Source organism: Zootoca vivipara, chromosome 1 (assembly GCF_965207765.1).
Source record: "Zootoca vivipara chromosome 1, rZooViv2.hap1.1, whole genome shotgun sequence".
Classification (NCBI taxonomy): Eukaryota; Metazoa; Chordata; class Lepidosauria; order Squamata; family Lacertidae; genus Zootoca; species Zootoca vivipara.
The window spans coordinates 63,317,807-63,344,616 of NC_142582.1; the positions used below are offsets into that span (position 1 = coordinate 63,317,807).

General features: G+C 40.8%; 1 protein-coding gene across 3 annotated transcripts; it reads left to right on the forward strand.

Moving 5' to 3' along the window:
• Nucleotides 1–515: 515 nt before the first annotated feature.
• TSG101 (tumor susceptibility 101) lies at nt 516–26,740 on the forward strand. 3 transcript variants are annotated; one of them, XM_035120639.3, is made up of 10 exons: nt 516–693; nt 6,578–6,662; nt 7,635–7,700; nt 8,196–8,359; nt 8,865–8,991; nt 11,598–11,664; nt 12,962–13,059; nt 23,874–24,076; nt 25,018–25,257; nt 26,265–26,740. In XM_035120639.3, exons 1-10 carry the CDS (start codon nt 652–654, stop codon nt 26,352–26,354), a joined length of 1,182 nt encoding a protein of 393 aa, XP_034976530.1. In that variant the 5' UTR covers nt 516–651; the 3' UTR covers nt 26,355–26,740. The 3 variants fall into 3 exon arrangements, with proteins under 3 accessions (XP_034976530.1, XP_088522730.1, XP_088522732.1); XM_088666604.1 differs by lacking the exons at nt 23,874–24,076; nt 25,018–25,257; nt 26,265–26,740 and adding an exon at nt 15,720–18,149; XM_088666606.1 differs by lacking the exons at nt 23,874–24,076; nt 25,018–25,257; nt 26,265–26,740 and adding an exon at nt 15,723–18,149.
• Nucleotides 26,741–26,810: the final 70 nt, after the last annotated feature.

The window sequence follows — 26,810 nt, forward strand, 5'->3', positions numbered from 1 at the left end:
CTATCATTTCCAGTACAGAGGACTTGCCATAACTTTTCCGTGCATAAGACAATGATTTTTTACTTGAAATTAATTAATTCTTAATTCTGAACCCCACAAAATAGGGGGCATTTTAAACACCGGGGGTGTGGTGTGTGTGTTATACACGGAAAAATACGGTACTTCCTAGACTCACTCACTTTCTCTCTCAACAAAACAAAGCACATACACAAAACGTTCCCAGTTGTGTAGAAAAGAAGAAAAAGGGAAAGGTGAAAGTCTAATTAATTCCCCACCCCTCACGCCATCCCAACCTAGCGCTCAACCAAATGATTACATTTTATGCTCCATTCACTTTCAGTGCTTTTATAGAACTGAGACTCCATATGGAAAAAAAGAAAAACTAGGCTGCCGCCTGCGTGTCCCTCTCCACGTTGCTATCTCTACGGACTCCTCAGTGACCGCGGTCTGCGGTCTATGCTCACGCGGATGCGGCACCTGGCCGCCGGAAATGACGTCGAGCCCCGCCGCCGAGCGGAAACGGGTGGAAAGGAAGTACGGGAAGGGAGGCCGGGACAGGTTTCCTCGTTCGCGCGGGGAGTCGGAGGAGCGGCAGGAGGGGTGCGGAACGACGACCACCGGCGGCCGGCAGGGCCCGCTGAGGCCGCCGCCATGGCCGTGTCGGAGAGCCAGCTGAAGAAGATGCTTGGCAAGGTAAGGGCGAGGCCGGCCGGGGAGCCCCTCCCAGCGGGCTTCTGGCGGGGGAACAGCAGTGGCAGCCTCGGGGCTTCCTCCCCGCTCGGCCGCCCGGCGGCTCCTCAAGGCCTCCATCCCGCGCCCGCCCCTCTCTCCTCACCCCGCTTACCGAACTAAAGTTCCTCCCCTTCTTCCTGCTGCCTGGGGAAAAAAACCCACGAAAATATACTAGCCAGACACGAATCAACGAGGCCGGCTTTCTGGCAGCAGGAATGGGAAGGGTCTCTCTTTCGTGGGCGCAAGTGGGTCGCGAGAACGAGCCTCCTGGGAGTCCGCAAAGGGGAAGAGCGGCCGAAATAGTCCCTGGTCTGTCGAATCCCAAAAGGGATCACCCCTTAGCGCCCAACGCCTTTTGCTAACTCTTTGAGGCCTCCCTAGTTACAGGAAAATAATGGGCGTATTGCGATCTCTCCCATGTTTTCAGTTGGGTGTTTGGTTTTAGTGGGTTTCCGGGATCATTTGCTGCTCTTTGTGGCCTATTTAAAGCTAAATTCCGTTCTGAAATGAGGAACATGGGTACGACTAAGTTTTTAGTCGCTAAAGGAATCATGGAAACTAGTAATCAAGTACTTTAGGGGTTTTAAAAGTCTAAATAAACACAAATTTGCTTGTGGTGGTGTTGTTACATTTTAAAAATAAGTATGTAACTCAGCAAGTGAGCTGAGTTCATTCAGGTTGGTGAAGGAGTTGGTTTGCTACCATCAGAGAATCTCAGTGATCAAGGTTGAGTATAAAGGTACTTTGGGCCCAAATTGTGAATTAACACAAAAACTTTGAACTTGACCTAGTAGGTTCCAGTGTGCCTTCTGTTAGCAGCAGCTGGGTACAGTTTATTTGGGAGCTTTAGTGCCTCTAAGGTACTTAGATAGTGTTAAAACATTTAATTTTAAAACACTCAAAAGTAAGAAATTTATTGTAGGATTAAATTTACTAGGTTATAATAGGAATACCTGTCTGTCAATTATAAAGAAAAGGATGCAACCCAGCAGCTTAGTTCACTAATTCCTTGTATAAGCAACATTTTTGTGCTGGGAATTTTATTTGGAGAAGGTTGTTAATGTTCTTTACTCTTCTGTTGAAATCAGTAGAACATAAAGGCTCTGAACATTGATTAAAGGTGACTAGATTCATGATAAAACCTGGATGAGAATGCCAAACTGGTATCAGTTTCAAACCAAAGTTCAGTTGAATTGCTTTTTATGCAGTGTAGGTTTGTTGTTAAATTGTTAATAAATGAAGCTGTTTGTACTGTATTTTTACTTGCTGTGCTACAGTGGAATTAAGTTTATTGAAAACACAAACTCTTATTCCTTTAATAATTATTAATGCATATTACTTACAGAATAACCTAAATAGTGCCATTTAATTTTAATCTAACATTGATTCTTATATGTAAGTAAGTTTCATTGATTTCAGTAGTAATTATTATTATTTATTCATTCATTTATTCCCCGCCCATCTGACTGGGTTTCCCCAGCCACTCTGGGAGGCTCCCAACAGAATATTAAACAGAATAAAACAACAGACATTAAAAGCTTCCCTACACAGGGCTCCCTTCAGATGTCTTCTAAATGTGAGATAGTTATTAATTTCCTTGACATCTGATGGGAGGGCGTTCCACAGGGCAGGCGCCACTACCGATAAGGCTCTCTGCCTGGTTTTGACTTCTGAGTAAACGTACTGTATAGGAATTGAGCTGTAAGCTTCAGTTGAGTTTAGTGGGACTTACTCCCAAGTAAATGTGTGTAGGACAGCAGTCTTACACATCCAGCTGATCCTTTAGTTGCATGAAGCAGGTTTAATGTGCATATTCTCCCCTGAGTCATTTTCTGATCCATTCTATATTTAATTGGCAAGTAAGTTTCAAAACCTTCTTATTACTTTGTAACAAGTTGAATTAAGAGGAGGAAGTAGAATGTAAGAATGCATCATTGCCTGATTAGACACCTGTGATTTTAACCTTTAACATGCATTTCTAACTGAGGGTGGGGACAGTATTTTGTCAGCTTTTTGTAGTTAAAGATTATGAGTAGAAATTTGCACATCGTCTTTGCTTCTTGGCTAGCACTATGATATTTTGGGCCAGATTCAACCAAGTGGGTGCATTAGCAGGAGCTAGCACAAGGGCTTCCACTAGTGCAATGGGACTTTCAATTGCCTATCCTACCGTGTTTCCCCTTTTTTAATACGTAGTCAGAAAGTAAGCCATGGCAGGGTTTTTAACCATTTGAGAGCTATAAGACATACCCCGAAAATAAGCCATACTTCCGCACCAGCTAGCAGGACCCAGCATGCCGGCCGTGACAGGAGGAGGAAGCCTGCCGGGTCGGGTCAGTGCCCGGAAGCGGCGGTGGCTGCTTTAGTGCCAATAAAGCGTGCAGCAGTGCCGCACGGAGCACCAGCCAGCAGGACCCAGCTCCTGCAATGCCGGCCGCGGCAGGAGGAGGAAGCCTGCGGGGTCGGGTGGGTGCCCAGAAGCGGTGGCGGCTGCAGCGCTGACAAAGCGTGAAGCAGCACCGCACGAAGCACCAAGGGCACGAGCGGCAGGAGAAAAGAGAGAGAGGCTCGTTACTTGCGGCACTTTAAGAGAAGCAGCCAGAACCGATCTCCACATTCCGAGCCTCCCTTTTGCGCGTGCGGGCATGTTAAAGCCCCGATCACTTCACTCCCCACTTCTTCCTCGCCATCCCTCCCTTTCACGCGTTGCCTTGACCCCGCAGCCCCCCTCCCTGGCCATCTTCCCCTAAGTGCAGCGCTGCTTCGTGAGCGCTGCAGCCGCACGCTCTCTGTGTGTGCTGCAGCCGCACGCTCTCTGTGTGTGCGCGCGTCTCTTTCTTTCTCTCCCTGTGCGTCCGTCTCTCTCTGTGTGTGCGTGTGCGCGCGCGTCTCTCTCTCCCCCGTGCGTCTCTCTCTCTGTGTGTGTGTTTGTGCGCGTCTCTTTCTTTCTCTCCCCGTGCATCCGTCTCTGTGTGTGTGTGTGTGCGCGCGCGTCTCTTTCTCTCTCTCCCCCGTGCGTCTCTGTGTGTGTGTGTGTGCGCGCGCGTCTCTTTCTTTCTCTCCCTGTGCGTCCGTCTCTCTCTGTGTGTGTGTGTGTGCGCGTCTCTTTCTCTCTCTCCCCCGTGCGTCTCTCTCTGTGTGTGCGCGCGTCTCTTTCTTTCTCTTCCTGTGCGTCCGTCTCTGTGTGTGTGTGTGTGTGTGTGTGTGTGCGCGCGCGCGCGCGTCTCTCTCTCTCTCCCCCCCGTGCGTCTCTCTCTGTGTGTGTTTGTGCGCGTCTCTTTCTTTCTCTCCCCGTGCGTCCGTCTCTCTCTGTGTGTGTGCGCGCGCGTCTCTTTCTCTCTCTCCCCCGTGCGTCTCTGTGTGTGTGTGTGTGTGCGCGCGTCTCTTTCTTTCTCTCCCTGTGCGTGTCTCTCTGTGTGTGTGTGTGTGTGTGTGTGTGTGTTTGCGCGCGCGCGCGCGCGTCTCCCCCCCCCCCCACAGAGAAAAGGTTCCGCTTCGGCTCGTCATTCAGCCGCGCGCGCGCGCCAGGGGCATGGGCCCAAGCCTCGTCCCCCTCGCGCTTCCCTCACAAGCATCTCAGAGCGGGACGGGTCACGGCCTCCCTCCTTATTCCTCGGCCGGCGTGAGAGAGCCCGGGGAGCAGAAGGATCCCAGGTTTAACCCCCAGGTACCCCCAAGTTTGAAATTCTGGAGAGCTGCTGCCAGCCTGGTTGACAGTAAAACCTGGATAGCACAGTAGGCTAGAGTGTGGTGTTTATAATGTGCGCGGAAGAGAGCACCGAGTGTCCTGAGCCAGTGGGACCCAGTTGTACCAGCACTTAAAAAAAAAGACACCCCCTGAAAATAAGCCACCGTGTGTTTTTTTGAGGAAAAAAAGTTATAAGACGGTGTCTTAAAAAAGGGGAAACACGGTACTGGGGGGGGGTCAGAAGAACCCCCGGAATAGTCGGGGGGGAGGGGAGATTGTTCTGTTCGGCAAGTAGAAATGCTTGCACTGATGGAATGTTTGTGCTAGTGTGACATGGAATTCCTCCCTTTGTTTAGACTGGTTTTATCAAATAGTGATAAACCATAGGATTGAATATTTGAACTTGTTTAAGAGCATTCTAAATGTTGTGCTAGTCTTGTGTAGAACATGGATACTATTCATAATTCTTAAAATATTAATTCTTGCATTATTCTCTTTTTTCATGGCCCCATAACACTCATTGTCTTCAGTTAAACAAATATATTGGTAATTAATTGGACGTGAATGTCAGTGACTGCCTTAAAGGTACAAAGACACTAGTACATTGCTAGCTGGCTCTGCACAGCTGAATTTACTTGGCCATGTTAGCAGATCACAGACTAAATCTGTATTATAATGCACAAAGGCAGGCGTTGGCGGCAGTGCAAACTCTGGTACTGCTTTCTGAGCAGTGAGGCCACAGAAGTTGACTGCTGCTGGTCTTACAGCCAAAGGCAAGGTGGTTCTTTTAAAATGAGATTCAGAAGCAATATAAAAAACACACGTGAGAAGATTACAGATTTTATTCTCAAACAGGAAGCAATGTATACATACCAAGCAAGCACTTCAATCTGCCACTTGGAAGCCCTCAAGAAGCAGCAAAGCGACTCCTCCAGGTAGCCTCAGTTTGCACAGCCTTGCAGCCGATCAGTCTGTGCATGAGCTTCAAAGAAACTGCCCAAACCATAGATAGCAGGTGTGTCTTGCCAGACTGGCTATGTGCAGATCATCCATTAGCCACCTCCTCCCAGTGCTTCACTTTCTCAAAACAATGTCCAATGTCAAAAAAGGTTCCCAACACTATCCTCCCAACTGATTAAGGTAGCTGTGTGTGGAGCTTCACCTCCTCCCAACTTTCTCACACCATCAAAAAACTTGACAAGAGCAGGGGAGGGGGAAGGAACAGATCACTAACTCCTTGATACATTTTTGTCTTCTGGATACATTTCCCATACAAGGAGACCTTAAGAACAGGGAGTTGTGAACTGGGATTGCTCAAGTAGGTGAGCAGACTTGATAGTGGACTTGAAATAGGAGCTTGAAAGAATCAGGTTTTTTTGCTGTCCAGTGGAGAGTGGGAGGCTACAGAGATAAGTGTGGGACATGGGAGTGCTCTGGATCTGTTGACACTGTGTGGATGGCTGAGGTAGAGAAAGATGGTTTTTGCAGAGATGTTGGACTAAATATGTGCCTCTGTCATAGAGACACAATCCTCTACTTATTTCATTGCCATCAGCAATTTTAAAAATCTGTTCAGTGGTCTACATTAATTCATAAGTGTCATTTTGCTTGTAGAACTGCGTCAGCTTACCACAGGACAAATAACATGTTGGATTGTCAACAGTCTCATTTCACTTGAGCATCCTAATTGTATAATTGAGTTTGATTCACTTTGCATCACGACATACCACTTATACTTGATCCTGGCAGGTCAAGTTTACTCCATAATCTCTGGCTATAATTCAGCAAAATGGTTCTACAGTCGTACCTCGGGTTACGACCACCTCGGTTTGCGAACAGTTTGGGTTACGAACTGCGCAACCCCGGAAGTGTTTTCGCCGCGCGATCGCGCGCTTTGCGCATGCGCAAAATGGCGGCGCCCATCGCGCTCGGTTTGCGAACTATTCGGGTTACGAACTGCGATCCGGAACGGATCGCGTTCGTAACCCGAGGTATTACTGTATATACAAAAGTAGTTATAGTATCTTACCTGCTGTGGAAGACTGTGCAGATCTTGTTCTCTAGTCACTATAGTTGTGTTGAAGGAAGTCTAAATGTTTTCAGTGGAAGTTGTTTTTAGTGGAGCTTTAAGTTTTTCAAAAATCTATTTCCCCCTAGTACAAGTACAGAGACTTGACTGTTCAGGAAACTGTCAGTGTTATTACCCAGTACAAAGACCTCAAGCCTGTAATGGATGGATATGGTGAGTTTTTATGTTATGTTTTTCTTTTTTGTGCAGTATTTTTTGTTAGCTAGCCTATGTCAGTTTCTTATCAGTACAGTGGTACCCCGGTTTAAGTACACAATTGGTTCCAGAAGTCTGTACTTAACCTGAAGCGTACTTAACCTGAAGCGAACTTTCCCACTGAAAGTAATGGAAAGTGGATTAATCCATTCCAGACGGTCCAGGAGTACTTAAACTGAAGCGTACTTAACCTGAAGCGAACTTTTCCATTGAAAGTAATGGAAAGTGGGTTAATCCGTTCCAGACGGGTCCGCGGAGTACTTAAACTGAAAGTACTCAAACCGAAGCGTACTTAATCTGAGGTATGACTGTATATCATATTTTGTGTAAGAAATTTTATGACAAAGAAGAAATAAGATAACTTATTAGACCAGGGTAGCTAACCTGGTGTTCTCCAGATCTTGTTAGACTGCAGTCAGCCTTAGCTAGCAAACCCCAATAGTCAGAGAAGATTTGAATTATAGTTAAGCAACATATGGAGGACCAAAGGTTAGCCACCCCTGTACTGTGCTAATTATTTGAGACATGCTTTTTGGAAAACGGTAATAGGGAAACCTTTTTTCCAAAGCCAATGATCAGGGATGATGGGATCATAGTCCAGCAATGTCTGGAGTACCACAGCCACCCCCGCCTGACTTGGAAATAGTATTGCTCATTTTTAGGCATTGCTTTGAAGGCTGACAACTACAATAGCAGCTTTATTTTTCAGAGATGCTAGAATTGTATGGAGCAGATCTGCCTGTGTCACACAATAATTTGCTCGCCATTTCTTAATGTGTGGTGTTACTAGTTCATTTTCCTAGAAGATGCTTGCTTGTATATAGAGAATGACGAAAAGTAGTTTCGTAGATTATGTATCTATTGTGTCAAGCATGCATGTTATCTGACAATAAAATGAACAGGTTGCATAAGGCTTTTTTTGCTTTTCAGTTTTTAATGATGGTTCATCAAGAGAACTGATGAGCCTCACAGGAACTATTCCCGTAAATTACAAAGGTATGTATTTGTCTTGGGTTAATTGCTGGTGCATTACTTGAAAGCATACATCATTTGCTTTGATCAGCTTGGTCACTAACTTGTTCTGAATGTTGTGTTCTTAGTTTTGGACCTTTGTACAACTGTTTTGTGTTGCCACATACAGGAGATTTTCCTATTCTTTGTGCAGTGTCCAACAAAGTTTTTTCATTAGCACAATGTGTGCAATGGAATTTCCCCCTCCCTGCATGTACCCTGTTCCTTCCCCAAATCTTATCCAGAGGTTTGACAGGAAAACCAAGACCACATTTTTGGGGGGTGGGGGTGGGAGAGGGGCTCAAGGAGACTTCCAGAACAGTGGACTGGAGGGGAGCCTGCTTCTGTTAGTGGAGGTTAGAAGGCCTTCCATCACTACAGGGGCAGTATTTGTAATCATTCCTATTTCACAGCATTAAACTATATTGTCAGAAGGAGAAAATAATAATGCATTCATCTTTTTTTAAATAACTTCTTCAGGTAACACATACAATATCCCAATATGTCTGTGGCTGTTGGATACATATCCATACAATCCACCAATCTGTTTTGTTAAGCCAACTAGTTCAATGACAATTAAAACTGGGAAGCACGTGGATGCAAATGGCAAGATATACCTTCCATATCTACATGAATGGAAACATGTAAGTACAATTATTAAATTCTTAACCATTAGCCCTAAATCATTTCACCATTTGAGTAGCAGTTTTGTTTAATATTCTGCTTTCTCCTTTGGTCATTTGTTATAGCAGAAAGATGTGACATTGGGAAACTGGGGTCTCTATTGAGTAAAATCTTAGCACTCTTACATAGTACTGTACTAATTGTTTTACTGCTTTTGTCATATTTTGATCTCCTTTCATGAGACCTGGAATTGAAATGTGGCCTGCCATAAAATGTTTAATTGCTGCCGATAATTAATATGGGCTTAGGGTTCATATTCTCATCAGCACTTTCTCAGTGGTATGCTACACTTTTATTTTTATCAGTTAGTGATTGCACCTGAATTGGAATATACGGTACTTGACCAAAACCTACAAATAGAGTAACCAAATTACCACCTATAAGTGACAAGGTGATGGATGCATTGTCATTGTTAATCTTTGTGGAATTAAAAAAGCAAAGATATTTTATATGCTTTCCCCTTAGCCACAATCAGATTTGATTGGCTTGATTCAAGTGATGATTGTGGTGTTTGGAGAAGAACCTCCAGTCTTCTCTCGGCCTACCATTTCAGCAGCCTACCCACCTTACCAGGCAACAGGACCACCAAACTGTAAGTACCTTTTACCCCATATACTTGCAGATTGCAATGAAAAGTAGAATAATGGCACAGTGTATTGTTGAAAGGATCTAGTTATTGTACTATTGGTTTCTAAATATGTAGTTAGGTTGTTGGTTAAAACATAAAGTACCCCTGCTGCCAATTGCCCAGTCCAGAGCACAAGTTGTATAGCCAATATTCATTCTGTGCAATCTTTTTCAGCTACCAGCAGCTCAGAGTTTGGTTTATTTAAATGCAGTGAATTTGGCTAGATATCTTGAGCATGCTGCCTAATAACTGTTTTGATTATAAACTTCCATGAAAGATGTTCAGTTTTTTAGCACACACACTAGAAACTCAACAACATTGCTACAATTCATTTGTCCCCTGATCTATCTTCAAACATTATTTATGCTAACATTTTGCCATTATCAGTACCTTTATCTTCATATGTCATTGTTTTTGAAACTTATTTATTTTATAATGCTAGCAGAGTTATATTGGCATCCTTTATACTAATTTTCTTTTAATTGCAAATCAAATTAAAAATTCAGTTTGGTATCTAATTTTTGGGTATCTAATAATGACACTTTTATGTTCCATTGCTCTCAGCTTCTGAGAAAAAGATGTTCCTACAACTGTTAATTATTTTGCAAGAATTTACTGTGCTATTTTACAAGATGTGTAGGGCATTTATTTGAAATGTATACTCATACCAGTTTGAAAACAGGGATTATTGTAAGGAAATTCATTTTATAGAACAAAAACCTGTCATTGTTAGATGCACCAATAGGGAGGGGACAAGGGGGGGAGGAGGGAGGGGGGAGGTCAAACCCAACTTATAATAGACCCCTTTGATTCTCAATGCCCACGGGTACTACTGGTGGCAGAAGTGGACTGGTGGGTGGAGGGAAAATGAAGGGACAGTGTTATATTGTATGTTTTGTTTGTCTTGCTTGTATAAAACTAATAAAAATTATTATAAAAAAAAGATGCACCAATGCTGAACACACGAGGAAAGTTAAATTTGCTTTCTTTTCTGCCATTTTAGCATTGCAAAAAGCTTTCTCATTGTATGTACTTTTTACCACCAGAGAATATCATCTCTGCCAGTAGGTGTCAGCCAAATATAGAATAGCCAGGAGTTTGACTTCAGAACTAGTAAAGCTATATATTGCCAGCTTGAAAGTAACATTGATGCTTTGACACCATCACTTTAAAAATCATAGGTAGCTGCCCTGGTCTTCAGTGGGGGTGGTGGGTGGGGGTGTGCAAAACCACAGTTGGGAAGTAGCTTCATTAAGACCCTTGGAAATGTAATTTTAGTAGTCAGCAAGTTTTCAGGTTCTCCAGAACACTTCATTGCACTGAATGTAGAGTTGGTGCAGTGAGAGAGATAACATAATGGGGAAAGCCCCAAAGTGCAGTCTTAATTGTCTAAAATTGGAGTGTGGGATGTGTTACTTATACTTAATGAATGCAAGGCACACATCACATCTAATTCATTGATTTCTCCCTTGTGTCCCATCTTGGACCACTCCAGAAACTCCCTCAAATTTCAGGTGATTTTTGGAAGGGGTGTAGTGAGCTGCAGTGGGGAGGAGGGGGCAAGTGGACATTTTCCCTCACAATTCTGGAACCAACTCTATAGATCCAGCTCTTAGTATGAACATCTTAATCTTTATTATTAGATTAATTGCTTCATTTTAATAATGGTTTGTAAGGACTCCCTGGTTATAGAGGACTGGATTCAATTAAAGTACTAAACCATTTCACTAGCAGGAGCCAGTGCAAGGACTCCCAGTAGCACAGCGGGGTCTCCCTCCACTATCCGCTTTGGGATAGTGCAGGAGGAGGAGAGGGGAGATTGTTCTGTCAAGCAAACAAAAACACTTGCATGGAGGGAACAATTGAAATAATGTGATGTTGAATTCCACCTATGGGTTTGAATATTTGTAAGGAAAAAATGGGATAAATGAACATTCTGAATTGGCTTATGCAGCAAGAGTAAAGTAACTGAAATGCATAATAAGTGCAAGCACCAGAGGGAAGGCTAGGAACAGGAATGGTTTCCTGGGCTGCTGTTTGCTTATTCTGAAAGTGGGGTCAAGGGAGCCAAGAAGACTTCTTTTTTCCTTTCCTTATGCATTTTCTTCATGTGGGCTATTAAAAAACAACTTTTACAACTGTAGAAATTACAAATGAGCTGCATCCATAGTTGTCATTCTATTAATAAAACAGCTCCTTCTGTTCAAAAAAGGGACTGACTGAGGTTCAGTGGAGACTTGTGCTAGAGGAAGTTGGGGAAGTGATTATTGCCTCTTGTCTCAGCACCAACTTACATGGTCTTCCATAGAATACCCCCCTTCCCCAGTCCTCCAGAGCAACTTTCAGGGGTCAGAAATGGTAGGAAGGAATAGGTAAAAATTGCAACTAAGTTCTACTCAACCCATTGAAAGGAATAGACCTAAGTTCATTATTTCCATTCATTTGGTGGATCTACCTTGAGTAGAGGCAACCCAATTAATTTTTAACTACTTATTTGTAAAAATAATTTCATATAATTGAACAACACTATCCTAAATTGTTAAAATGTTTGAAATTGTTGTTGTGCACAGCTTCCTATATGCCAGGAATGCCAAGCGGAATGCCTCATTTCCCTCCTGGACCACCACCTAACCCAAGGTAAGCTATGGTTTGCTGAATCTGCTGATCCAATAGATACACTGGCAATATTGGACTATGTCATGTTGTGCCCATTTCTGAAATTGAGAGTGATGGACTTTAAAAGCATTGGATTTGTATTCCATTCATCTTGAGTTCAGTTTTGTCTGGGTGTTGAGTCAGGGCAGTCATCAAAAACCCTAGTTGCATTTAAGGCCCCTTCATTTGAGTAAAGCAATGATTAAGTGTATAGTGAGCAAAATTTGTGTCATTGTAAACCTATACTTCTAAAATGACTCATGTTCTTTCCTTTTTACAAAACTTATGACTTTTCAGCTTGCTTCCTGCATTCTTAACACATTATTTGGCTGCATCCTCTCCTGATGAGAGCCCTTTTATAAAAAAAAACCCTAGGCTTTCCATGTTCAAAGAACACATGTAGGGGGGTGTACAGCTATGCATGTTTCCCCCCGGTTTATTCTGGCGCGACGGCCATTTTGGAACTGGGCGGAGCATGCTCAGAAGCAACTTTTGATGCTCTGCCCAGTTCCAAAATGGCCGCCGCGCTACTTCCGGTATGCTACTTCCGGTTCGGTCCCTTATTTTTCAGAGAGGAACTTGGCAGGTATGGTTCTGAGTGTAAAAATCCCACGCATGTACTGTATTGTATCTCCCTTTTTCATATCCTCTGGTATTATTGTCTATAGTTTCCTACTATTGATGGATTATTACTTCTGCCATTACTATATGCATTATAGAACTGATGCTGAAAACGCAGTGCAGGGCACCAACTGAGTGGGAATAGAGAGCACTTACTTTTGAGGAAAGTAACATAGCATGCAGAAACTCTGAAATGTGTACATGCTCTGGCAGTTGGAGGAGCCTGCTCAATCTCCCCTCTGTAAATGAAACCACCAAGGCAACATAGAAATGAAAATAATGCAACAAAGTACAAACCTGTTAACTGCTAACATACGGTAGAATGAACTACGAATAATTAGACTGAGTGCCTCTACCTGTCTTCGGCTTTAATCCACAAATGTGAAGAAACTTTGATCAGGACACTTGAAATTTATTTATACATATTTGAATAATATTGATTAAAACATTGATACTGCTGAAACCTATGGGTGACAACAAATTTCTCATGGTCTCTTGAATATCACTCTGACCGTTTATATCTGCATCAGTGGCTCTTTTTTAGATTCTGTTTTTCTATTTTAAATTGTTTAAATGTTTTTTTAAAAAATTGCTTATGAATGGAAATATTAACTAAAGAATTCATAACACCGTGTCTTTCTCCCCCTCCCCTTTCAAGTGGTTACCCAAACTATCCTTACCCTCCCCCTAGCGGATCATTTCCACCAACAACTAGCACACAACACTACCCTTCTCAGCCTCCTGTAACTACTGTGGGTGAGTAGCTTTGAAAGTGTCTTTTTCCGGATATAATGAGATTTCTCATTCTAAATATACAGCAAAAAGCAAATCCAAATACCCCTATTTATGAGATGGGCATTAAGTGCCTCATGGCAAAAACATCAGTTACTGTACATTACACTTTAACCATGCTAGATGTTCATTTTTCTTCATTGTTTGATTTCTGGAACAATCATTAACTGTTTTCACTGTTCAACAAACTTCATTTTTATTGAACTGTTTAATGTAATGAAGTTCACATGTGTTTGAAAATATTATGTTTGCAGGTGCAAGATAAATTAAAGCCCGAAGGCTTTTTTTTAAGCCTACATATTTATTATGTTCTTATTAACTAGGGGCATGATCTTGTAGTTATGAACTTTTCATTGATGAGAAAGGGGTGGGTTTCCTTTGATTACACCGCTGAATGTACCAGGAACTTGAACAGCAGCATCATTTGGGCACAAGAATGAAGAGTCATGTAGCAGCCAGTGTGGAGTAACTGCAGTCCAAGAGGCAGTACTACAGCCTATTTACAAGCCTTTTGCTATATCAGCCAAGGATGGAGAACAGTACCTAAGGATGATGTGAACTGGAGAAAATTTGATTGCTGTCGAGTCAGTAGCACTGAAAATACAGTTGAGTTCCGTGCTTAACTGGAAGCAAACCAAGCTATCCTCGACTCCATCGTGTTTTCCGGTACACTCCCAAACTGCAATTCCCCCCCCCACTCTTTTTGTGTGTGATGGAAGTGTAGAAGTGCCATTCATGAAGTAACCCAGCTACCATCACCAGATCTTCATCTTTTGAAGTTTGTTGATCTGTAAGCTGAAGGTGCCAATCAACAGCTTTCTTCTGTTTCACATTCAGTGTAATTCTTGGGTGCTGAAATGCTTGCTCATCTGTGAATTAATACTTAGCCCAGAACTACCAAACCTGTTCAGGAGAGAAGTCATAAGAATCTGAAAGTATTGTTGCCTCTAACGATAAGCAAAAGCTTGAAAACCCTCAAAGAGTATAATTTAGAAAGCACATTATTATTTAGCACAAAGACTGTAAGATCCCTGGCCACATCATCATCCACTATTTTCTTGTCCAATGTCACATAGAATATATTTGAACTCCAAAAATTATTATCACTTTTGTTGAGCTGTTACTATTATTGTTATTGTTATTTTACAGGTCTATGGACTGCTTCAGAGCCATATGCAATTGAAGCTATGTACAGTAAGATCATGAGCTATTATGTACAACAAGGGACACGGGTGGCGCTGTGGGTTAAACCATAGAGCCTAGGGCTTGCCGATCAGAAGATCAGCGGTTTGAATCCCCGCAATGGGGTGAGCTCCCATTGCTTGGTCCCAGCTCCTGCCAACCTAGGAGTTCGAAAGCACAACGTGCAAGTAGATAAATAAGTACCGCTCCGGCGGGAAGGTAAATGGCGTTTCCGTGTGCTGCTCTGGTTCTCCAGAAGCGGCTTTGTCATGCTGACCACATGACCTGGACGCTGTACGCCGGCTCCCTCGGCCAATAACGCGAGATGAGCGCTGCAACCCCAGAGTCGGTCACAACAGGACCTAATGGTCAGGGGTCCCTTTACCTTTACCTTTTACAATAAGATCAAATACAAAAGATGCAAACTCTAAAAACAATAAAACAATTTTTACCATTCATAGTCTATAAAATTGCATGTCAGGAAAAGCCTTCATAAACAAAAACACCTTAAATATGTCTAAACATCAAGACGTTAGGTGTCTGTCTAATTTCAGCTGGTAACTTATTCCAGAGGGCTGAAGCTACAACATTTGAAGTGCACCCTGGAGTATACAATATGCTCAGCAGTGTCCCATCTGATAAGCACAGGTGCCATATAAGGGGTGAGATGGTCGCTTAGGTAACTGACCCCAAGTTGAAAATTGAAGGGAAAATGTAAAACTGATAATTTTCTGTAGTTTAATACTGAAGATCTACATTGTTTGGAAGAGATCAAATTACTATTATTTCAGGGCAGTAATAGAAAATCTATCCCTAGTGCAAGCTTTCTGGCGTTTTGTTCAGAAAATGAATTTTTAGAAATGGGGGTGTAATGTGGCAACAAAAGTTAATGACCTGTCAGGCAAAGCGTGGAAATGGTTACATAAATTTCTACATAGGATTTAATAGATAAGTATAATTCTGCTCCCTGGGCTTTCTTAACAGTTGAAGCTTTCTCTTCAGCTTGGTGTACTTGAAAGATGTAGACTTCTGCTCCTGACCTTTTGTTAATTTTGGAAAAAATCTTAAAGAACTTCATTCTGAGTAGAGCACATCTATCAAACTTATATACTTTATCAAGAACTAAATGGATTGTTAGCAACTTTATTTAGAAAAGATATTTTCAGTTGCTCTTGTAAGATTGATCAAAAGGGTACATGAGCATGCATTCCTTTCCATTGATCTTATAACTTGAATACAGGCATTTTAGCTGTAAACTTTACACACCAATCTTCAAATAAAGAGTTGACCTTATGGATTATTATGCCATGTATTTTAAGATAGAGGTGTCTCATGTTTTGATTTTTACATGGAGTAATTCAGACAACACTGAATAAAGTTTTCAGGAGGTGCTTGGGCCACAAAATTTATGAAGCATTAATGTATGTTTGTTCTCTTAATAGCAGATGGCAGAAGAAAGCAGAAACAGGTATGGATATGTGGTCATTCTTACGTTTTCTGGGCAGAAAAAAGAGCACTTGAAAGAAGCTTTGGCCCACAGTTGGGCATTCGACTGGAGGATGCCAAACTACATTGGCTAGGAAAGAGTGGCATGACGTGGGATCAGTTGATACCCAGCCTATTGCACACACGGCGGCGTCTAACAGATCCTGATATATTGGTGGTCCATCTAGGAGGAAATGACCTTGCGACATATGAAGCTTTTAATATCATAAAACAAATGAAGAAAGATATAATACACATTAAGAGAACATTCAAGAACAGCATCCTTGTCTGGTCTAATATTGTACCCCGCAAAGTATGGAGCCAAGAGATGTCCCATGAATTTATGGAGAAAAGAAGGAAGAGAGTGAATGCTGAAATCAGCAGTTTTGTGGAACGTATTGGAGGGATTATAATCAAACACGAGTCACTTGTCCCAGAGTCTCCAGGATTGTTCCATCTAGATGGTGTTCTCTTGTCTGCAAGTGGCACAGATGTCTTCAACCTGGATTTATTAAGTGTTTTAGAGACTTTGATCTAACTGTTTCTTTGAAGAAGGAATGATAGATTTCAATTTAAGCAAGTATGGAAGGTCTGTACAGACAGAGATTATTAGAAGGTTGTGAACGGTGGTAATTTGAATTTTCAGGCAGTGGAATTGCACTGTTAATATGGTGATGGGTATTAATTGTGTAATGTAATTGCTAGTGGCATTGTTCTGCAACCACTGCAGTAAGACATTTGCCGATATATTTAACTGTTTTTTGAAATTCTGTTTTCTTCCCCACCCCATTGAATTCAGTTTGCTTCTACAGTGTGCTTAGAGACACTGCCCAGCAGTTTAGTTTCCCTTATTGATATTCCCATCTTAAAAATGCTCAGTGAATAGCACGAGGTGATAGCTACCTAAAATATGGGTACAGTAATAGCTTACAAAGCTATTTTATGTGGGTAGATCAGAATAAAACATCAAAAAATGTAACCTTGGGAAAGGTGGGTCTGACTAGAGCAGGAAAACAAACTGAAGCATTAGGGCTTCATTATACATGGACTCACATATTGCTCTAGTTATAGGTTAAGCACTTATGCTTCATGAGTGCTTATTAATATATAGGGCAGGCTCAGAGGTAAAAATTTTAATAAACCATAGTTCATTAAGCAAGAATAAACATCAAGCTTATTCCCGCCTCCCCATGTGTGCCAGGTTCAGCCCTAGCTGCTTTTAAGTCACACTTTCCTGTTAAATCTGAAATGGGGAATTGTGGTTTAATATAAGTTTGCTAATCAGAATTCAGACGCTGGTTAGTAAATCAACATTAAACCAGCGCTCCCAATTTCAGACATAATGGGAAACTGAGTTAAAGAGCCTAGGCTCAAAGTGCTAAAACCAGCCCACGACGTGCTTGCACCAGATGCTCCTTCATGGCTTATTCAACCAGGAATGTCACATCCAAAATCCTATACAAGTTTTAGACACTGAAAGTTTTAAATGTTACTGTGCAAGTCATTCATCGCAAAAGATCATGACTGCCCAGAGCTATTATGGGACTTGTTAAAACTGTGTGAAGGTACATATTCTGGTTACCTTGAAGCTTGTTGAACTGTCTGACAGTGACTGTATAACAGTTTTGCCATGTTTTGCTTTGGCATTACTGTGTCGCCTTTCCTGGAAAAAAGGCAGATTGTCTGCATCAGAATTTGCTTTTAAAATATAATCTAATAGAACTACCATTTTTCACAATCACTGTTAGTACTTATTAGGAAACAAATTGCAGGGAAGCATATGCTTTTTTATTTTAAAAGAACCCTGCCGTGAACTTGATTATTCTTAAGGAGAGTTGGTTGTGAATGAAGCCACATAAGACAATATCCTTCAGTGTTTCAGTAGCACATGGAGCACTTGGAGGTTGATGCTGGAAGCTAAAATTTAGCACAAATGTGATTCTGGAATGCAAGGGCAACAGGAATAGAATGTAGCAGACAATATTGATATTGATGTTGCTTCTAAAAGAATTGAACTTTACTGCAGTTTAAGATGAATGCTTGGATTACATTTATATTTTTTTACATGACCTCTCTTTGCATACCACACTGGAAATTTCCCACTAGATTGGGGGAGAACTATATAGCCTTTGGGAGGGACAGGAGCAGAATTTTACTTGTTTATAGTGTGGTCCAGCTCATTCCTTTAAGGACATGGCAAGCACTTACTGGTGCTTACAACTGACTACAGACTTCATTTTGAATACTTGCTTGTAGTAGGGGCGTTAAGTTCCAGTATGGATCAGGGTCTATCTTTTCTACCTTTTTGATGTTGGGCAGTGCTGTTTGATCCATCTAATTTGTATAATTTGGAGATTTGTGTTCTAACAATAAAATACTAGTATTTATTTCTTAGTCCTTACATTCTTTGTTAGTGAACACTTAGTACTGAATGATGTGAATATATATATATTGATTCAACCCACAGTCAAACATCCCAGAAATGGTGATACTTTCCTCAACTATATTTAGGTTGTATAAAAATAGTGTGTTTAAGTAAGCTACAACTACTCATAATTTTATTAAAGCAAAACTGTTGGTGACCATTATCTGCATGAGATAAAAGTAAAGCTTTGGATCCAGACTTTGTCTTACATAAGTTGAAAGGACTTCTACCTCCACAGGGCAGCTCACCGATCTCCCCCTTCCACTACATTTCCTCACCACCCATCTCATACTGTTCTTGAGGTTCCCTCTACTCTCAAGGGTGGTTTTTGGAAGAATGCAAGGGAAAGCTTTGAGGCAAAACAGTGTTGCTTTTTGGATCCATGGTATTCATTTTGTTGGGGCTGTTAAAATTACTATACAGTATATGGTTTACTTATGGTGGTATATAGTATTTCAAGTACGTTGCATGTTTATGAATGAGCGACAAATATTAAGTTTGATTTTTATATTTTCATGTTAGCTCACAGCGTCTCCCTTGCTCGCACATCTGTACGAACAAGGTGGTATTTCAAAAATCTTTGTTCTTGTTGGAATAGTTCCAGTTTCTTGGGGACACTGGAATACAGCAGTGAGCAGAGCAACATCTTCCACAGGGTCTCTTTGGTTTGCAGACTTAATTAAGCTTTGGGGAGTAAGTAGCACTTATATAATTAGAATGGAATTCCCTAAAAAGACTAGTAGAGATGGATATCAGGGTTCATTCTTCTAAGATTTCTTTCCGAAAATATATTAACATTCAGGTGTTCAAAGTTCACTTATGTTATCATGGAGCGCAGGATCCTGATCTCCCAATGCACAAGTGAAAAACACTTCCACTGGGCAAGAGGTGGAATTTCCTTCTGCTGGAAATTCCTTGCAGCTCATGGGGGCCATTATGGAGGGCTCTCCAACCTTGGATGTTCTGCCACTAGAAGCAGGGTCTGAAAAAGAAGAGACCATAGCTCAATGAGCAGATATTTACCGGCATTGGCCGGTAAAAGGTTCAGTGAAGACTGACCCCAGGCTGATATCAATGTTCTTTCCTTTCACTTTTTATTCTCAGAGAATGGGTTTTTTGCTCAAAGATATAAGCTGCATATTAAGGGTTTATGGCAGTGTTAATCTTAAGGTACTTAATTTGTGGAGTGGGGGTGGGGGTGGAAGAAATGTCTTACCTGAAGTTCAACTAAACAGAGGCCTAGTAAGGCAGTATTTTCTGGAAGTCATTCAAACTTGTTGTAGGGCCCCCAGCTGATGGACTTCCACAATGTATTAATCTTTTTAAATGGACTGTCTACTCTGGCAGATCTGATACAACTAAAGCAATTTAGTCTGTTTAATCTTGCACTTCCATCTCTCAATGTTAATATTTTGTTTGACTATCATACCCCTTCTGAAAAGTCAACTGAAAAGATAATTAAAATTCTTTCCTAGTTAATAATTGAGGGATACACCATTTTTGCTTTGTTTATGCTACATTTCACATTGTCCTGGTGGTGATCTATATTCATCATTATTAAATTAAATGAAACATCAGTTTCTTCCATTGCCAAGTTGATATTTGGCTGTTTCTTTTCTGTCTGGGTCAACTGCTAGTCTGCAGTACTGTAAGGTCAGTACCATAAGGTCAGTTCTGAAACTAGACTCTGTATAGCAAAGGTTAAATGTCTGAGTTTTCCCTTGGACGCATGGCTGCAGGCCAGGAACTCTTCTCTAAGGGTGGCTAATTATGGAAGTGATTGAAAATGTTAAGGGTTCATGTTCTTGAAGGTGCTCTTCAAATCAAGTGTTCCTGGTATTAATTGGTATATGGTGGTAGCCTATCTTGTTCTTTATACATCTAAAACCATATATATGTACATGCAGACTTACTTATTTCTCTGACTTTAAGCTCTGGACAAAAGCGTCATAAATAAACAGCCAAGAAGTTGAAACTGGTTTTAAGATATATTTATATGATATATGCTTATGGTGGAAAGAAACTTGGAGCAGAGAGAGATGGAAATGTGGGTCTAGCATTTGAATAGGATTTTGTTTTGCTGGCTTTTTCAAGATCATTTTCTGGATACCCATATAGGCTGATAATCCTAAATTAACATTGAGTAGACCCACTGAAATAAGTGGGCTTAAGTCCATTGATCTAAATGGGTCTACTTCTGAATGAGTAACATTTGATAACACTCATAGTTGCTTTGAACAGTGTTTACCTTCCTCTTTAGCATAGCTTCCTGAGTTGAGCCAAGTGGTTTGTTCGTTTTGTTCAGGTTTTTCTTTTTCTTTTTTTTTGAGGTTTTTTCTTTTTTGCTGTTGTCCTACTGTATTTTAATACAGTTTCTGAAGCGGGATTAGCAAAATAAGGTTAAGTTACTGTTTGAAACTGTCTTCATGATTTTCTTACTCTGAATAATTCGCATTAAACAGGACAAGTATAGACAGTACTGTAGTAGTAGTAGAAGAAGAAGATAAAGCTTGGTATGGAAAACACAGAAATAGATAGTTTCAGAACAAATCCTTCATTTATTTTGTTGAAAGTGTTATCTAGATCATTCAGAAGAAAACGATGCAGCATGTTGCAATTTAAGACCGATTTCTGCAGTAATCTCTTGCGTGCAGCTATCTTCAGGTACAATATGCAGCACAGGGCGAATAGGGAAGACACTTAAGAGAACCTCTTTAGTGATTTGGCATGGTACTTCAAATTCAACCAAAGGTAGCCTTTGCTCTTATTATTAGGAACAAGTGTAAGTGTGTGTTTACTTGATTGATAAGGGGGCAAAATATGAAAAGGCACTTTGTGCTGCGTAGCTCTCAAATAGTACAAATCACCTGTCAAAAACTTTTGTTATCACTATGTTGTGGAAATGGGCTGTACACATTTTCATCTACCCAATCACCAGGCTGCCTTGGGATTTGGCAGTGCAGACAATCACATGCTGACATCACTGCAAACCTACCTTAAACCTTCCAGAATACTTGTTTCCATTTGTCCTACCGCATAGCAGCTAGTCATTTCTTAATCTCTTAAAGGCAAACTTTGATGAGTTCTTAAAATCAGTTGAGAGCGATTAGAGGGTTACATCTTTTGATGTACATAAACATATTTGCTTAGATCACTTAAGTTACACTCCTATGTTTGGCTAGTTAAAACGTCTGAATGTTTGCAGTTCACTCAGATCACCTGAGATTATATTATAGAACATCTACTACATACTGTTTTGCCCCGAGTCTTTTCAGTAGCTGGGACAGCACTTGATGACACAACACATTCCATGGTGCCCCTCTAAAGCTAAAAGAATATCAAACAATATCCTGGCTTCCATCTCTGTTTTAGCCTGAATTGTATTCATTTTCTTGTTGCACAAGTATTTGAATAAATGTTTTAACAACAAGCTATGTTCTTATATTTAATGAGAATATGGCTTGTTTTAAAAGCAACACAACAACCATATGTTCTAAGGGTGTTGTTGACTCTGGCCTTTGCTTATTTCTTAGCTGTCATTTTGGAACCTGCGGGAATTTGTTAACATGAGTTTTGATGTCTTTCTTTATTTGGGCTCGCCTTGCAAATTGTGTACATCTAGCAGCATGTATCAGCGTAACTGTAGAACTGTTCATTCTTCAGAAATATGCATATAATTCAAGTTAAAACTATTAAAAGTTAAATACCAGTGATTATGTAAAAGTGGGAGGCATTTTTAGAGGTGTTGGTATTAGGAGATTTTCCAGGATGTTTTGGGGCCCCTTGTCCCATAAGAATGTCTTACTAAAATCTGTATTCTTATTACACTTTTACTATTATAGAAAATTAATAATGGCAATGTTTTTGTTTTGTTTTTTGGATAAAAGTTTCATGGGGGACTCAGATGATACGCAAATGTTTAGAATCAGCTATGTGCAGAACTCTGAGCTGTAATAATTTTTTTGTATTCAAATAAGTTTTGGCTTAAATTGCTCAACATTTGTTATGCAGAAGGGTTTCTTTATTTGATACCAGTTTTCAGTGTTCCTTACATATGATACCACGCCCATACATAGTCAAGAGAAGAACAGAAAGACTTTAGGGAGCAATGATCAACATAATGGACATTAGCGTCAGACTTTGAACTTTGTTTGACATGAACCCAAGACAAGAATGGAAATGAGAGCAAATAAAAATAATCTGGTGTTCACTGACATTGGTAATTGGACTTTAAAAGCGTTGAAGAAATGAAATTGTGGTACCCATCCGTCATTAATTTTATTCTGAAGTTAAGAAGCTTATATCCATTTAACGAAAAGAAAATGAAAGCAGGAAGAATGAAATACCGAAAATGAATTAACAACGTATCCTCATAAAGCGAAATCCCAGGTCTGGAGTCGGAAGTTCCAATCAGGGACTGTGATTCCATAAAGTCATTTTGGCATGAAGATCCCACCAGAGTGAATGAAGCAGCAGCAAGACAGAGCAGATCCAGAAACGGCAGCATGAACAGACGTTTTCCGTACTTTGCTTACTTTTGCTGAGTGGACAAAAATGCTGCAGGTGGGCTGGTGAGGAAACTGCTGGGGTGGACCCATACCATACTTTCTACACACGATAAGTGCTATTCGGGGCAATGGGAACACCTCAAAAGCAAAAAGAATGGACTGATAATTGTGAGAGACTGTAAGAAGAAGAGTTTTAATGTTAAGAGAACACATGGATGGTGGCAAATTCAAGCTGCATATGAAACCTGTGGGGCTCTTTGAGTTGGTGTGTTAAGGTAAAATACAATTTTTATACTAGAGTGCTGTTGCTAATTCTTGATAGGTTTGATATAATTGTGATGTTTGGAACCTACACAGTTTATTGAATACTTTCTAAAAATATATTTGTAGATTAGTAACAGTAGTGATTAAGACAGGGCATTTTTATTAAATTTCAAGTCCTCAAGGTAAGGAAACTCTTCAGACAGTGTTGTCTGTGAGGAAACAGTGAAAAACTTGTAGATTTGAGTTTGCAATGTGAATTTGTGGATATGAGTATTTGGAAGGAAAGGTTTTAATAAGGAAAGACCATCTTGTGCATGGCAAACATTTGGGGTTTCATGTGAACTGGTAATAAAAAATGACTGTAGATATTTCATATGATGGTTGATGCAAAAGAAATATTTGTATAAAAAATAAACTATAGTGTTTCATTGTTTGTAGCTCAACTCAGTGTTCCTCCAACAATAACTAAGGCTAGTAATGACAGAAGCATTCTGTGTTTTCATTAAAACATTTTGAATTTGGGGGTGTATCCAAAGTAAAGTTTGAGTGGCTGAGAGCGAAACCTGTGTTCAAGGACTTGATGGTTTTTTCATTGTGATAGTTAGCTAATGTGTTAGTTAGCTAACACTTGAAAGCTCTATGGTTGCTTTTAAAATATTTGCTGGTTCAAGTTCACAGATGCACTCTGTGAGAAGATGGGCAGAACCTCCTTAAGTTGGAAAAGTAAAATAGATTATTAAGCAACTTAGAAGTTCATGGCTACACCTTTTGGAATGTTATGTCTGAAAATTAATCTGTTATAACATACTCTAGTTTTTTTTAGCCTCAAATATCTTTGCAAACAGATTGTCATGACCTACAAATCTCCTCAGAGGTAGAAGGGGTTGATTGTGTGACTGAATCTTATTGTACAGGTCCCAGCAGAGACGCCACCATTAGCGAAGATACCATTCGAGCTTCACTTATTTCAGCAGTCAGTGATAAGTTGAGATGGAGAATGAAAGAAGAAATGGACCGTGCCCAAGCAGAGCTCAATGCTTTGAAGCGCACAGAGGAAGACTTGAAAAAAGGTCACCAAAAGCTTGAAGAGATGGTAACTCGCCTAGACCAGGAAGTGGTAAGCAAACGAAAAGGCTTGTCATATACCTTGTTGTTGTTTTTTCCTTTTAAGCAATTGAAAGCATTGGGCTCATGACTTCCCATGACTTTTCAAACAACAATGAAGCCTGTTTGGTTGCTCAAAGCAGCTGGAACATTTCCTTCCTTGCAGTAGCTTCTGCTGCCTGTAGCTCTTGGAATCCATTGTGTGGTAGGTAAGCCAGTTATAGGGGATGAAAAATGTAGCTCTTTTCTTTCTAGCTATTTATTTCTAGCCAGCTACGGTATTCCTCACCACTGATTCATTATTTGCAGGTGAAGAAAGTGGTCTTAAAACTGAAGAGATATTACAATTACTTGTCCCGTGTCTATGGTTATTTATACAAGGTTGATAGCACAGGAATAGTGAAATTTTGAGAACATCCAAATAGCACTTAATTACTGTTCTCATACATAAATACTCTTAAAGCGTTATGGAGCAATCCTACTGAGGCAGAGAAACTGCCACATCTAAAGTCCTGCCAGCCTTATGCTGGCAGGGCAGAAGGTGCCGTTGTAGCGCCCATCCTGGGTTTTTTCCCCCCTTTTGCAACTACCCTGTCCTTTGCCCACTCTGCCTGCTGCCACGTTTTCCCGCCTAGTGCCAAAAGGAAGCTTCAGGACAGTGTACTCCCCCCCCCCTTGTTCCAGAGGTATGTTGTGGGAACAGGAGAGTTTGGGATTCAGTGGGTCCCAATTTTCCCCAGGCAGACACCTTTTTTGGTGTTACTGCCCTCAGAGCAGTGTGGGGGTAATTTCATCACATGCAATGGGAGGCGTTTGAGGACAGGAGGGAAACCTCTTTCTTTTGGTGCCTGGGACTCCCTTCCATGGACTTTAAAATGTAATTTAGAGTGTTGATTAAATAGGTATCAAGGCATCTTAAAACAAACCTATATATATATATATATTTAATTTTAGGCTGAAGTTGACAAGAACATTGACCTCCTGAAAAAGAAAGACGAAGAGCTGAGTTCTGCCTTGGAAAAAATGGAAAGTCAGTCAGAAAATAATGACATAGACGAGGTTATTGTTCCTACAGCGCCACTTTACAAGCAAATTCTGAACTTGTATGCTGAGGAAAATGCCATTGAAGATACCATCTTTTACCTGGGTGAAGCATTGAGACGTGGAGTTATTGATCTTGATATCTTTCTAAAGGTAGGTTTGAGTAAATATTCAAAGGCACGTTCATTTTTTCTGGTCCACTGAAACCAATAGTTGTATTCCTAGTTCTTAACTCGAATGCCTCTTCAAATGTAGGGTAGAGGGGAGGGTTTTTCAAGTGCATTGAATGGTACCATTGTGTGACTGTTATCTCTCTTCTCACACATCATGAAAACCGTAGTTTAGAGCCTTACACATCTGACAGCCAGGAAGATATAAGCCTGTAGAACAGAATAACTTGTCTTCCCAAGCTGAGTTGGTAAAGGTAAAGGGACCCCTGACCATTAGGTCCAGTCATGACCGACTCTGGGGTTGCGGCGCTCATCTCGCTTTACTGGCCGAGGGAGCCGGCGTACAACTTCCGAGTCAGGTGGCCAGCATGACTAAGCTGCTTCTGGCGAACCAGAGCAGCGCACGGAAACACCGTTGGACCACTGTGTAAATATTCTTCTTGTAACAGGTCTGAGTGAGGTATTTAATGCACTGTATGGTCAGGTTTTGTGGGATCAGTTTCCGCTTTTGGGTCCCGAGGATGTGCTTGTAGCTATATGGCCAACCAAATGCCCTCTTTACCTTTTCCCATTTTCAAGTTATTGTGTGGGTGACTGCATGTGTCTAGTAGTGTTTCTGAAGTTTTGGTCTTCAGCTGTTGGAATACAATTCCCATCATCCCTAGCTAGCACTACTGTACCAGTCCAACAGCTGGGTACCCAAGTTTGAGAAACACTGGTACAGTATATGTTTCATGCACCATTACACAAAGTTAATTTATAAGAATCTGAAAATATTAAAATTTACACCATTGAAATTATTGGGACATACAGTCGAAGAGAAAATACCAATCAAAATGGTATCTTACTTTTCAAGTTGTCTTTAAATTCAAAATCTGGACCTAAATATTCATTTATCAGTAACCCCATTGAAGTTGTTCAAATTAAAATGTTATAACTTCTGTTGGATCATGCTCAGATGATTTACCCTGGCCTGTTTTTTCTTTTCAGCATGTCCGCCTTTTGTCTCGCAAGCAGTTTCAGCTGAGGGCACTTATGCAGAAAGCAAGAAAAACTGCAGGACTCAGTGATCTCTACTGACCTATGGCTTGGGGAAGAGTGGTGTAGTCCAAGTGGTCATATCCTCATTTATTTTTCCTTTTAATCAGTAAGTGGCCAGAATAAGTTATTATTACATCATTCAACTTGTAAAATATTTTGAATGGATAATATATTTTCTTTTTTCTTTTTTTGGTAAGGACTAGCTTTATTAATGCACTTTCTATTCTCTGTAAACCTTTTGCATTTGTGGGCTGATGGCTAAATAAAATTTGTTGTGTTAACACTTTTTGGGGGGTGCTACAGACATTTGTGTAATGACTTGACACTTCTGTAGTCTCAAGTTTGTCTAATTTAGAATGTAGCTGGAAACTTCATATGTGTACTTTCAAGATTAATTTATAATAAAAGCATAGAAGTTAGTAGCAGGTTGGGATAAAATGTGTGTTTGTTTTCTAGTCTCATCCTCTGCATACTTACACAGAAGAAATACGGCCC

Coding starts and splice junctions, on each gene's coding strand:
- TSG101 (XM_088666604.1), top strand. CDS start 652: ATGGCCGTGTCGGAGAGCCAGCTGAAGAAGATGCTTGGCAAG. Junction 694..6,577: donor TGAAGAAGATGCTTGGCAAG/GTAAGGGCGAGG, acceptor ATTTCCCCCTAG/TACAAGTACAGAGACTTGAC. Junction 13,060..15,719: donor GCCTCCTGTAACTACTGTGG/GTGAGTAGCTTT, acceptor TTCTCTTAATAG/CAGATGGCAGAAGAAAGCAG.